Raw genomic sequence first — 13,683 nt, forward strand, 5'->3', positions numbered from 1 at the left:
GGTTGTCTCAGTCCTATCTTTTGAAAGTACATATAAAGTCCCTGGGCTTCACACCATAGCAACGAATCTGAGAGTCTTTCAGAATAAAGCTGGTCTGTAAATACAGCTCCTGTATTATCTTTTAAATAAAATGGTGCTGGCCCTTTGGAGCTAAGAATTCATCACCGTGCATAGGGGGGAGCAAAAAGCAAAGAGTTTGGGTCAAATATATTCTTTTCCGCTGGACTCCAGAATCTCTCTTTTTTCACTTCCACCCCCAAAATGGTGTTCTTTATTACTGGACTGGAAATTAAGCAGACAGTGATGGTTGACTTCAAGGGGTTGACTTCAGTGTGCAAGTGGTTTAGAATGATTTTTAGGAGCCAAATGTCTTCCCAAATGTCTTAACCCTGTAGTCAAAATATACTGTGGTGGCTTTCCCTCCTCCTTTGCCATTGCTTCACCTCCCCTGCTTAGGCTACTTGAATCGGTTTGCCACTGCTTAAGGAATAGCAGCGAAAGGTTGAGTTACCCAGATAATTCTGAGAGCACCTGGTGTAACACCTTGTATGACTGCCTTGGTTTCACCCTTTTCCTGATGTGAGCATCGGAGAAGGAAAAGCTTTTATGAAAAAAAATAGAAATGGAGCATTGCTTTGTTCATCACGTTAGTTTATTATAAGGCTAACAAATGGAAAAGCATTAGATTTTATTGAACAAGAAGGAAATCATTCTGTATTAACAACATGTATACAGTTTAATTGGAAATCGCCCTGAAATTATTGGTAGCAGTTCAACAAAGGCTGAGTTAGTTCATGGATTAGTTCCTAGTAGCTATCATTTAAGCCAATCTCAGTGCATCTATAACTAGTACTAATACTCTGCTATACAGTCAGTTAAGGCTAATGTTCCTAGTTGCCTCTTTCCATGACTCTTTGTAAAGACCACAGACCTGGCTGCTGTGTATCATTAGCAGGGATCTTGGTTTTCCGTGATTAAAAAACAAACAAACAAATTCTCTGATTAAAACCCCCAAAATCCATGGTTAAAATTAAATGCCCCCCAGAGCCTCTGCCCCCAGCCCTGCCAGGGCTATGGGGCCAGGGACCCGGGTCTGCAGCTCCCTGCCCCCAACAGAAGGCAGCGGCTGCTGCAGCAGGAGCACTATCCGGCTTCCCCACTGCTGCCTGCTTGCTGCAGGTCAGGTAGGGCTGGCTCCTGGCTGCAGTGTGGACTCCCGGGGGGCAGAGGGGAGATCTATGGGGGGTGGGGGCAGGGTGTGTGAATGATGTGGGATTGTGCTCCCCACCCTGCTGCCCTCTGGAGTGCAGTGTGTACAACCTAGCATGGCAGTGCACAGTGGGACGTGCACGAAAGCTGCTTGCCCCTGCAGGCTCCGCGCTGCCCTGGCCACGCTTCCTCTGCAGGTTGGGACTAGGGGGCAGGTGCGAGGAACGTAACCCTGTGCTGCCTCTGTGCGCACAAAGGAAGCGTGGCCAGGGCAGCTTTCCTGCACGGCCCCGGTGTGCCCTGCTGTGCCAGTCGCACACACTGTGATCTGGAGGGCAGCAGGGTGGGGAGTGCAGCGTTTGTAGCTGACCGGGCACTGTAGGGGGGGAAGACTGCCCAGCCAGCTGCAAACCCACCCCTGGCCGGAGAGTACCCAAGCTGGCCTGGGGCTGAGGGAGCGGGGAGGCTGTGAACCCCCTGCCTCCCAGCTGGAGTGCCCAACCAGCTGCAAACCTCCCCACTCCCTCAGCCCCCAAGTAGCTTGGGCACTCTGTCTAGGAGTGGGGGAAGTTAACAGCTCCCCAGGTACTCCAGCTGTGGGGTGGGGTTTGCAGCCTCCCCACTTCCTCAGCCCCCAAGCCAGCTTGGGCACTCCCCAGCTGGGCACGCTGGCTGGGTGTGGCGGGGGGTTTGCATCCGGCTCCCCAGCCGGGAGTGGGGAGGCTGCAAACCCCTCCTGGCCGGAGTGTGCAGCTGGCTGCAAACCTTGTTCCCTCAGCCCCCAGCCAGCTTCCCCAAGCCCCACTTACCACCAAGAAGAATGAGCCTGAAGCAGCCTCTGGTCAGTGCGAGCGTCAGGCCCCACCCTTCCCCCTCTCCCTTCCACTCAGAGCAGGGTTACGGGGTTTCCTTGCCTCTTTTCCAAGCAGCTCTTGCAGGCTGGAACTCGGCCAGCCTGCAGAGCTCTTTGCAAAAGGGGGAAATCCATGGGTTTCTCTGCTGAAAGAGAAAATGTGTGTTTTCTCTGATTTAAAAATGGGAAATCCGTGGTTTTCTCTGTTTTTTCATGGGAAACGGAAAACCCGGATCCCTGATCATTAGTAACCCTGAGTAAAAAGAATGAAAGATCAAAAATATATTCTGAGGGCATTAAGCCTTAGCTTATGAAATCTTAACTACCTTACCAAAAATGCCAATACCTACATTTAAAAAAAACCCCTGTGGGTCTGCTATAGGCAGTGAGTTGCTACATTTCTTGTTCAGTGATTCAAACGCAGTGCTGACTGCAGAATACTGACCAGTTCCAGATCAAAATAAAGCTGTTGTTCCTTCCTGGGTTGGGATTTGTATTCCATGCCCATTTTTAAAGAGTTAACGATTCAAGGAGGCTCTTAGCTCAAGAAAGTGCTCTGTTCCTTGTTTTCTCACCCTGCTTTAGCCTAACAATGGCTGAAGAATACCTCTCTGCTCTCAACTGGGTTTGAGGGGAGAGGGGTGTCTTCCAGTTAGCCAGTTAATGCTGAAAAAGCTTCTCTCTCATGGTTACTGTAATAACTGTGTAGGAGAGGGCAGGTCTAGTGAAGAAAAAAGGTAGGCTGTTTCCATCTCTAAAAGTTAGGGCTGTCCCAGAAAGAAGGTTGTGCTGAGACGGACATGAAATTAAACTGAAATCCTCAACCCACTTGCATGCACAGATTCTTTATACATGCATAGCCGTACAGAGCATACATATCCTCATGTGCAAGCTTACAGATCTGAGTCTCTGGAGAGACTGCTTGCTTTGTTTTTTAGCTCATAGGAACTGGATAGCATGGATTTGCAGTGGCTGGTCAGGAAGACTTTAACCAGTGTGCCTTTATGTTACCGGCATTAGTGAGGAGCACAGCTCAGTCAGCGAGGATGACAAACATGATCCCTACATGGATCAGGGCTGAGTCTTAGCTTTTTGCTCCTACCGTGATGGCTCTTCAAGGGGGAAATGCTGTAAATCTCACATACTTCAGAAAGCACCGCAATAAGGAGACTTAGCATGAGGAGCCTGCCTTCAAGCCAAGTCCTCTGCAAAGGTGAGTGGAGAATAGGGACCTATCCCCAGTGACCGTACAGCCTTAACAGAACTGGTAATTGTTGCTGTTCAGAAGGGGCTGACTGCTCTCTCCTTGGTCGCAGGACTCCTCGCAGCAGCTGGAGGGTTCGCACCCACTGTCTTCCTCTGCGGGGAGGTTTATGTAGTCCTGAAAGCAAAGAGAGGCCAAGAGCTTTAGTGCACCCCTCCCTAGTTCTCTATCAGTTGTCATCGTGGAAATGCTACTGCTCATTTCATATTTGCTTAGATTTATTTTGGAATTTTCCAGCCTTGTCTTGACTGGGGAGGGGCACTTCAGCTGGAGCGGGGAGCATGGAGGAGCTGCCCTGAGGGTTGAGGCTTTAAAGGTCCAGTCCTCGTGTAAGCCATTGAGACTGTTTACCAGAGACGCTGCATCCCGCAGTCTGACTGGAAGTCCTGCTCTGCACAGGACAGCATGGCAGCCCTGGCACTGGGAAGCTCGTGTCTCCCCACCTATGCACGGGCTTAACTTGCTGTGCAAATCTTTAGCATTTGATTTGCAAGGAGCTCCTGACCAGGTAAAAGAAGGGAGCTGCTGCCAACTGGCAGTGGCTTGTAAATGCGGGGGTACATCTGAGCCTCTCCCTTCCTTTGTCCACACATCACTATGTGAAGCTTCTCACCTTCTCCTTGCTGACTTCTAGTTGCTTCTGAATGAGACAACAGATCTGGTCAAAGGTTGGCCGCTGTGTGGCTTGCAGGTTCCAGCATGCTTGCATGATGCTGTACCTGCAGGGTTGAGAAGCGGTGACGAGTCTGTTAATGGTCTCTGGGCGTTTTCATAATCTGTTTGCTCTGGGCCCTTCCAAGATGCCATGATGGGATTAGCTCAATTTGCCTTTTTCTGTGTGACCTGGAGGACTAGCAAACCTTTTAATATTTCTGTGCCTCTAGTAAGAGGAAAGCTGATGTCTTTGCATGTGTTTGAAGAGGCTTTGTTAGTACTGGTATGAAAGCACTTGTCTCTTGTCAGGTGGAAGATATTAAAGGAGAGCAAAAAGCTGCCTCTTTCTAATAGTCTGAAGACCTGACATAAGGAGCACTTGGGCCATGCATGCAGACTTTCCCATATAGCCAACAAGAAAGGAGTAAACTATAGGAATATTTGTGGCTAACCATGGCTGTTACTATATTAAAAAAAAATAAAAAATCTCCTTTTATGTATGCCAGAGGGGCAGTGGTGCTGTGCCAGTGGCTTCTGAGAGGAAACTTAGTCCTGTTTTGGAAGGATCTTGTATCCAGCAGGAGTAACGGTCAGGGACAATATGGCTCTTACTGCCTGGAGCCTCATCTGTGCCCCCCCCCGCCTTTTTTTTGGTTTTTGCTCCCCATCACATACACACTTACATTTCCAAAGGAGCGAAATCTGGCCTGGCCATCTGGTATCCCAGCTTCACCATGTTGTAGAATTTGCTATTCACTGCCATGCCTGGGTATGGGCTTTTACCTGCCAACACATGAACCAACATGTTGAGCAAAGACAGTGGTGAGAGATCGAGGTCCCTTCCAGCCCTAAACTTCTGTGAATCCACATCAGCCGGTCTTGCTGCCTGACTTAAGCAGTGCTGGAGGAGTTTGGCTTGCCTGTTTCTCTTGCTGAGGAAGTTTTATGGCAACAAGAATTTCTCATGAGCCAGTGATTTTTTACAGCTAGGACTGATAGTGAGTTGTTTTATGTCTCTGATAAAGGCTGCTGGGCCTTTCCCCAATCCTTGCATTTATGTAAGCTTCGAGCAATGGAAATGTATCATCAAGAACTTTAAACGATCCTTTCTTACCTAGCGAGAAGATCTCCCAGAGGAGGATGCCATAAGACCACACATCGCTCTGCACTGTGTAAATGCAGTCAAAGATGCTCTCTGGGGCCATCCACTTCACGGGCAGACGAGCCTGGGGGGGTGAAAGTCTCCAGTCAGGGAGACAGGCTGGCTGCAAACGCCACTGGTTTTGTCTTGTTCTCTCCTTAATGCCCTTCCCAGTGAACAGTCTGCTGCAGCCCTCCTCACTGCTGTCCCCATGCCAGGTACTTACGTTGCCTTTCACGACGTAGTTTGAATCGTTCATGATGTCCCTGGCCAGCCCAAAGTCACAGATCTTGGCTACTCGCCCGTCGGACACCAGCACGTTCCTTGCTGCCACGTCGCGGTGGATGCACTAAAAATGGATGGCAAGACCGTCACCATGAGGTACCCTCCCACTACAGCCCTTCTCTAACAAGGGGACAGTTTTCCTGTCTGAGAGGAGCATTGAGAAGATGAGCTCTTGTTCACTGAGACCCCTTGGTAGTACGAACTGTCTCGCACTACAAATGCTCTCTTTGTTTATACTTGCCACTTCCTTCCATTTTTTTTTCAGTTTTAGGGAGCTACATTTCTAAGACACTGCCTACTTTAACCAGGAATCCCTTTTGGTGCTCTTGGGTTCTCTTGTTGAGGGCGTTTCAGGAGTCTGGGGTGTTTCGAGACAGCCTCGGCATAGAACAGCCCATCAGTTTGCTTGTTCTTAACCCACTTCTACAAGCAGATCCAGGCAGCAGTGTCAACTATCACTTTCCGTTCCTTTTTCCCCAAAGAGAGCTGTAAGTGCAGGAAGGCACAGAGCAAGAACTCATGCTCTAATGTAATAGCCGGAGAGAGAGATGTGACAGCGGCACAACACGAACATGCAGTTAGATACAGACGGCTGCACTAGGGGTTGCTGCCACGGAGCAGGAGATGCGTGCTCAGAGGCGAATGCGGGCACTGGGATGGAATGAATCTGACCTGGCTACTGCCTGGCACCGCATCGGCACCAGAGTTTTATCCTGCTCCCTAAGCAGCAGCTTGCTATGATTGACCAAACCATTAGGAATCTCATGCGGGCTGACTGTCATCTGATGCTGTGTCACCACTAGCTGGTGTCCCCCTGATGCTCTGTACTGTGAGCTAGATTGGTATTAACTAGATCACTTGCTAGGAAGCCTCTGGGGTGGCCTCCCCTTGGCACTCACATTCTTTGCGGCGAGGAAGGCCATGCCCTGGGCCACCTGATTGGAGAATTGCAGCAGGTCGTACAGGTCCAGGGGCTGCGCATCTTCCTTCTCCTCTTCCTGTGGGGTCTTGCCTGGAACAAACAGGAGTGCTTAAAGGCTGGCAGAGGATGGGTCCAGCGGGGTGAGGGTGAGTGAATGCAGAGCCTGCTGGATCCCAGCCTGTGATGCATCGAACAGTATGGGCATCACATGGCTAAGGTCAGTGGAAAGCAGAGGCCAGGCTTTGCAACTTACCCCTCGTGGATGTGGAGTCTGAGGAGGATGACGATGACACGGGTCTCATTTCCACATATGTCTCCAAACTCTGGCTTGCAAACCCGCTGTCACTAAATCAGAGAGCGGAGGGTACAAGTCATTAGGACCAAACAGGGCTGTCTCCTGGTGGGCTTTCGCCATTCTCTAAGCCCAGGCTGCTGAGCAGAGAAGGCGCTTCCAAGTAGCTACCAGAGTTGGCTTGTATTAAAGGCTGGACTGCAGAGCTAGCGTGAGCAGGGTTAGACTGAGAACTGCACCCTAGCTACCCCTGGCTAATTGCACCCCGGTTTGGGAGCATTCAGGAGGGAGATGCATTGTAACTACCCCTCTCAGAACTGTTTTTCTCCCCTTTTGTCAACTTCTCTTGATAGTTCTTTGGCTGGCAGGATCTCAAACTGTGACAGGTCCTTTGCTGTAGGTTGTGGGCAATGGAGCAGGTTTGCACTGAGAAGTATAGAAGGCTCAAAGATCACACCAGTAAAATGTAGTCCATTTTCAGAGGCTTCTGTAATGGACCAGTCACAATTTTGCTCTTTATCCCACAGTGTCCCTCCAGGGCATTTCTGATTGATAGGAAATGTGGCTTCATGGACAAAGGGATTTAAAGAAATCCCTACATTTCTGCTTACAAGTAACCTGAACTCCCACACTACACTGATATAACCTTTCTCCACTTCTTGCTAGCAAGTATTCTTTTTCTTTCTTTCTGATCTCTGGTCCTGATTTTTACCTTCGGACATACTTCTTCTCCAGGTAGATATTCTTGTAATTGGCAGTGTTGTCTGGAGAGGAATCCGAGCTCAAGTCTTGGATGATTAGGCACTCTGCTTTCTTCCGCAGAAAATTTAGCAGATCTCCATAGCGGCAGTACTCCGTGATGACCAAGATTGGGCCTAAAAAAAAAAAAAAAAAAAAAAAAAAAAAAGGAAGTGGGTGACCATCAATAAGTGACTTCACTGCATCCTGTCTCTTCTGGAGAAGACTTGCAGCCCTGGTGTGTGAGAACAAGGATTTCTGGGCATAGACTTGGTGTGAGCAACAACTTTGTATGTACTTTTCATTGGAAGACTAGAGATTTTGCTGCAACTTTACGGTTATATATGAGTCTCTGATAACAGCCCACTCTCATCCATTCCAGTTCTGTCCATGGAATAGGATGGCAGCTCTGCTAGGCCAAAATCCCTTAATTGGCTCTAGGAAGGAGAGAAGCCGTGGAACGGCTGCAGGAAAGCATCTGAGATGCCAAACCTACTCCTTGTAACCAATAAAGTTCTCCTTTGTACCTAGTGTGGGAGACTTATTGGGAGAGGACCTAGATTATGCCTTGGGGTCCCCTTGGTTTGACTAAGAGAGACCACTATTTGTGCTTCAGACTGAGGGGAGCACCCCGAGTTCTTACAGTGGGTCAAGTACCCTCAATGACTACTAGGCCTGTGTTTCCCAGGGGCAAAGGGCCAAGATCAGTCCAGACCCTGGGTGGTGGCGACATTGCCCCCAGGTGTGTGGGTGTGCTCCAGGGAGGGGGTCAGCCAGATGTGAGGAGCCCCCAGGGAGGCACTTGGAGCCTGGAAGGGGGTTGGGTGCAGTGAGGTGGATGGCTCAATGCAGGAGCACCCTTACTGGCCTGCCACATGTGGGATCTAACAGCCTGCTGTACTGAAGGCATAATTTGGGGAAGGGAATAGTCACTGAAAACCCTTGAGCAAACAATCTCTAATTTGGCATCAGGTCAACCGGACAGTGTAGCTTGGTAGGCTGGCTGATGAGTATGACCACATGACTGTTGCCGACTTGAAAGAGGCAATGTGTTAGAAAGCAAGAAGGGACCATTGTTGCTTCCAGTTTGACATGTTTTTAAGAGGTTTTTAACATGCCGGTGCTCTCTTTGGTCATTGACCTCAGACTTCCTTTGAGGGAGAGGTACATCGCTGCCTTACCTCCGCAGGTGCATGCTCCCAGCAGGTTCACAATGTTCTCATGGTGGCCCAGATGACTCATGATCTTGAGCTCAGACATGAGTGCCTGCTGCTCATCTGTGTCGGCTGTGGCTGGAATGAAAGAGGAAAGGGTGGTGTGGGGGTGATGGGGGAGAGAAAGGGGTTAGAAAAAGGGAGCTTGAGGAAGGGAGTGGGAAGGAGGCCAGAGGTAAGATGAGAGGAAGGGTAAGTTGATGCAAATATGGGAAAGGAGGAGGATTGATGAATGCATCCCCTTTATCCATAACTGGTCACCACTACCTAGGGCAGCTATGGCTGCGTGATGACCAGCAGCAGTTCTACCCATGGTGCCAGCCTGCAAAGCAGGTGTTATCTAGCCTATAATCTGCTAGAGGTGCAATAACTGTGTCCTCAATCCCAGCCCCCTGGGGCCACGATGTTTCTTAGCCAGCCTCCCTCTGAAACCTGTTCTTGACTTACCCTTCAGCATCTTCACGGCCACTTTGAGGACAGAGTCTTCCTTCCCCAGCCCGAAAGCAGTGGCTTCGACCACTTTTCCAAAAGCCCCTGCTCCAAGGGTCTTTCCTGGAAAGGAACATCTGCTTTAGAAGAACCCAAGTTTTGCAACGGCAACTTTCCGAAGCACTGGTTCGGGTGGACTCTCCAGCGGATGTGCCAGTGGCAGAACCATGGCAAAACATAAACTGCACGAGCAGTGGGAAATTCAGATGCGCTCTGCCCTTGTCTATGGGGGATTTCAGTGTGAGAAAAGAAGTTTTTGGTTTTTTTTTTTTTAAGGAAGTGACAGTCCAGCTCTACAGGTCAGAAAGCAGCCTGGACAGCAGTGGTATTCTGGATCTCGCACAATGTTAAGAGAATGGGCAGTATCCTATCATCCCAGCTCTGCATGGGAGAGGGCACGGAGAAGGGTTGTCTCATGTTGTTTGTAGATCTACATGCAGGAGGGAGAGGGGGCCTGCATGTGGGTGGTATGTTATTGCTCTAACCATTGTTTCTTTTAGATGCAAGGAGGGTGGGGTGCCAGCGGGAGCATCTCGGCTCTGCACGTGAGCCAGTTTGGACCTGCATGTTGTCGCCAGCTCAAGGCGAAGAAGCCACGAGGGTTTCTCACCAAACTGTAGGTTGTTTCTGGGGAACTCCCACTTCTGATTGTATGGCAGCTGGGTGGGGTCGATAAAGATGTAGTTATTCCCTTCGCAGGCTTCAATGATCTTCCACCGCACCTGGTATTTGGGTTTCTGTGGGGAAGAAAAATCTGATTACTCTGCTGCTTTCTTCTGCACAAGGTTCCCAATCCAAGGCTGCCCTTGCACAGGGGCTCTGTTGCAGCCACGTCCCCTTCCCCGTATGACAGAGTGGTCTCGCTACGTCATTCCATAGCTTTGGAGAAGGGACCTAGTTTTAGACCATCCAATGCTATTTGCTTCTGCGTACGGGCTGCAAAGGGGTGGGAGAGGCTGAGAAGCAGGGTCGAGGCATTCTGACTAGTCACAAAGTCCAGTCTTTCCTCCCTTGCTTGGACATGAAAAGCTCCAGCCACCGCTACCTACACATGGATGCTTCTGCTCAGCCCAGGGCCATGCAAACATCTAGGCCAGCCCTCCTGTTTTCTCTCTGAAGAGCAGGCAATGGAGTCCGTAGTCTCAGAAACTCTTTCTCTTCATCCCCTGAAGCTGTTGGGGCTATAGAGCTCGGACAGCTGTTACGCCCTACACCTCTGTAGGGGATTTCATCATATATAATAGCCACTTAACACTTGCTATCTACCCTCCCTGCCCCTGGCAGCTGTCTGTGCATCCTGCGCCCTTTTGCTGAGCACAGCTTAGCAAGTACATTGCCTTGGATTTGGTTCCTGCTAGAGCAGAGAAGGAGAACTTAGCATTTCTCCTCTCTTCCCCAGATGTGCACCTGGCAGAGCCAGGGGGCCTAAAGCCTATGGGCGGCGGAAGCTGTCAGCTTCTTAGGCGTGCTGTAAAGGTCACGTCAGAAGGATTTGAAAAATCAGACGGAGGTGAGGAAAACAAGGAAAGAGGAAGTGAAACCATGAAACCATTGGTCATCAGGATGCTGCGTGCTGCGGGGGAAGGAGAGCGCGAGCCAGCTCCTCTGCCTGGGTCTTGTCTACCCTTTCAGGAAGGAAGAGGCAGATCCAAGTGGGCAATGATTCACTTCATCCCCGAAGCTCTGGCTGTGGAAATGCTTCCTACAGCTGGTGCTCTGGAGGAGCTACAGACTTGCATGAATCACCCGTGTGGATGGGCTGCAGGCGTGAAAGGCTGGGCATGTCTCATGATGCTGATGCAAGCCAGCTCCGGAGCTGGGAGCAAAGCCTTAAAGAAAACGTGCTTGTCCAAACGTGCTTTGGGCCCAGAAAGGTGGAGCATCTCAGAGCCCAGAAACCTGAACACCAGGGTAGGTTCTACCTGCCGCAAAGTCGTACCGGGGGAGGGTCACTTAATACCGGCCGTGTAGCCAGGGGAGTGCGGCTGTCTTGTTTTCCCCCTGCGAATTGTCTAGTGGTGGGGCTGAGAGGCTAAGAAACCATAGGTGCTGGGCTCACTCATGTCCCTGTCGGCCTGTCTCCCTCAATAGCTGAAGCCTGTTCCTTACAAAGCATAGCTGAGGAGCTGGTGCTTCTCGACCCGCAGCTGAGATCTCTCAGGGTGGGAGACGGCTTTTCTGCCTGAGCTGCTGAGCCGTGCTTGGGGAGAGACGCCCCTCTTTGTCTGCTCACATAGACAAGAAGCAGCAGCACTCCTTGCTTGCAGCGGGGTGGACTAGGGAGTGGGGGTCCCTTTTCCCCTGTGCAAGGAGCAGCAAGGGCTGGTTTAACCTTAGGGTGCTTTCACAGAGCAAAAGGGAGGTCTTGCTACTTCCCCGTGTGATGCTGGGGCACAGTCTGACTGGAGGCTGCTGACTGTTCATGTCCTCTGCAGCCCGTTTTGCCTCACTGGTCATTTTTTTGTTTCGTTGTGAGAGAAGGGAGGCCAGGCTTGCAGGACGCTGGCTGAAAAGATCTGCACGTTTCTGCTGATCCTTGCAAAAAAGAGCTGACTCTGAAATATGTGGGCGAGCACCTTGGCCGAGCACTTGGAGGAAAAGCCTGCATAGTACTGGGACCGTGCGGTACCAGGGAGAAATGGGGTTAGTTATGGCTGTGGGGTCCAGTATTTGCTGACGGAGAAGGTTGTGATGGGCAGAAGGCATGGGCACGAGGGCTCGTGGGCTCCAGATCGGCCCGTGCGGGAGGGGCAGCTCAGCTGTCCACCATATAAGCGTGGAAGCTGCTTTCTGCTGGACTCGTGCCTGCCCTTGCCCTCAGCTGGCGTGACCCCTAGCATTAGCCAAGCGCAGGGCTTCAGGTTCACAAAGTTAGTGGCATGAAATAAGCTAGCCCCTTCCCTGGCCAAGGGGCACTTCCAGATCTCCCTTGCCAAGCCAGCAGGGCTGCTCAGACCCAAGAGCTGCAGTCGTGGGACCAGCCTGGCTCCCTGCTGAAAGCCAAAGGTGTTCAGCGAGGTACAGGCTTGCTGCACCCCCACGGGGCCCGTGTTGGCCGCACTGCACGACAGTCGCAAACCCCTGCGCGCAGGCCTCTGCCTGCTGCACACCCCCCTCCCTCGGGGACTCAGTCTGACCTGCTTGTATTTGTACAGGAGGAGGAGGAGGAGCAGGAGCAGCAGGATGGATACTCCCACGCAGCTGTACAAGGTGGGGCTGAAGAGCTTGTTGGGGGCCATCCACACTTCCCCTGGAGGAACATGAGGGAAAGGGGGAAACTCAGACATGCCAATGCTTGTTTCACTAAGTCGTCACCCCCATAGTGCCCTGCCTGGCCCCCCGCCCCCAGTCACACAGCTGCAGCCCCAGAGCTGACTGTGCTGCCCTGGGACTCAGGGGAAGGAGGCAGGTAGAAAATCAGGCCTGCCGAAGACTCACCCTGGTTGTCAAGTGGAGGGACCTATGTTCAGTTTTGCATTCACTGGTTTAGTGAGAATGTGCCTGAGGATTGAGGAATCGGATCTCATGGTAGAAGTGATTTTTTTTTTTTTAATTAGACCAACTAGATTATTACAAAAATATTTCTTTAATTGCAAGCTTCCAGTTCTGATTTTTGCCCAAAAAAATTGCAATTAAAGAGGCTTGCAATTAAATAATATTTTTTTGTTGCAAAAATCTAGTTGGTTTAATAAGAGAGAGCACCTCTACCACAACTTCTGATTCCTTTTACCTCTAGACTAGTATGGCTACAACCTGAAGACCTGAGGCTTGAGGCCTTTTGAGTAAAAGGGCTCCAGGATGTGCCTGGAGATGCTAATAATGGAGGAAGCCTTTTTATTGGGGGAAGGCTCTTTATTGACCCCACCTTCCCAGTTCAATCAGCTGTTAGACAAAAGCACCAAAAAGCCCTGCTAAAGCCCAGGATCTATACAGACGCTGGGCAAGCCAGGTCTAATTCACATGCTTCCCCTTCTGGCCATGTGTTGGGCTTGGTGTGAATGCATGCCAAGCTGGAGTTCAAGTGCTATTTTTCCCCCCTGCCACACCTGTAAGCAGATGGCTTCATTGGTGAGTGGCAGGGGCAGCGATGAATAATGTCACTGCCCACATGGTCCTCCGAGGTGGCTGGGTGATGTGGACCCTGCCCTCGCTAAGGCACAGCTCCGCAGAATTGTCCTCAGTTCCTGGCATGGGCAGGGATGGAGCAGGTGGAGAAATGAGGCATAGCCTCACAATGGGCACTGGCAGGATTGGGGTGGGAAAGGGGCTGCAGGTTTGACGTGCAGGGCACCAGCAAGGCTTGGAGAGGTGGTGGGGCTCTGGGTTGGGAGTGAGGGGCACTGGCAGGGCTGGAGGGCTAAGACTTGGGAGTGAGGGCACCAGCATATCGGGGCTGCTCAATGCCACAAAGCAGCAGAGGGGACAGCCACAGCTGGACCAGTGTCCTGGTGAGCAAAGGGGGCAGGGGGAGCTCTGTTTTCCACGATAAAAAAACTAAAATCAAACGCCAGAATTTATAGGTATTTAGAATTTATTTTATTACAGTGATAAAAGCACTGATAGGCTTTCAAATTGCTTTCAAATTGTAAATATATCAATAAATCATGGCATTCAATTGATAC

General features: G+C 50.7%; 1 protein-coding gene across 4 annotated transcripts in view; it reads right to left on the reverse strand.

Annotated features, from left to right (window-relative positions):
- Positions 1 to 2,999: 2,999 nt before the first annotated feature.
- CSF1R (colony stimulating factor 1 receptor) overlaps positions 3,000 to 13,683 on the reverse strand; it is a 25,827-nt gene continuing 15,143 nt past the window's right edge. For 2 of the 4 annotated variants that reach the window (XM_019535216.1, XM_019535215.1), the window contains exons 10-21: positions 12,199 to 12,311; positions 9,672 to 9,798; positions 9,020 to 9,124; positions 8,540 to 8,650; positions 7,333 to 7,495; positions 6,582 to 6,673; positions 6,306 to 6,418; positions 5,348 to 5,470; positions 5,095 to 5,206; positions 4,664 to 4,763; positions 3,940 to 4,045; positions 3,000 to 3,443 (exon numbers count right to left, since the gene is read on the reverse strand). In XM_019535216.1, the coding sequence (XP_019390761.1) occupies positions 3,318 to 3,443; positions 3,940 to 4,045; positions 4,664 to 4,763; positions 5,095 to 5,206; positions 5,348 to 5,470; positions 6,306 to 6,418; positions 6,582 to 6,673; positions 7,333 to 7,495; positions 8,540 to 8,650; positions 9,020 to 9,124; positions 9,672 to 9,798; positions 12,199 to 12,311 (1,391 nt within the window). In that variant the 3' untranslated portion in view covers positions 3,000 to 3,317. The remainder of the gene's footprint in view (positions 3,444 to 3,939; positions 4,046 to 4,663; positions 4,764 to 5,094; positions 5,207 to 5,347; positions 5,471 to 6,305; positions 6,419 to 6,581; positions 6,674 to 7,332; positions 7,496 to 8,539; positions 8,651 to 9,019; positions 9,125 to 9,671; positions 9,799 to 12,198; positions 12,312 to 13,683) is intronic. The other 2 variants (XM_019535217.1, XM_019535219.1) reach the window with 2 other exon arrangements.

The sequence above is a fragment of the Crocodylus porosus genome, unplaced genomic scaffold, assembly GCF_001723895.1.
Source record: "Crocodylus porosus isolate Cpor-Errol unplaced genomic scaffold, CroPor_comp1, whole genome shotgun sequence".
In the NCBI taxonomy this organism is placed as follows: Eukaryota; Metazoa; Chordata; order Crocodylia; family Crocodylidae; genus Crocodylus; species Crocodylus porosus.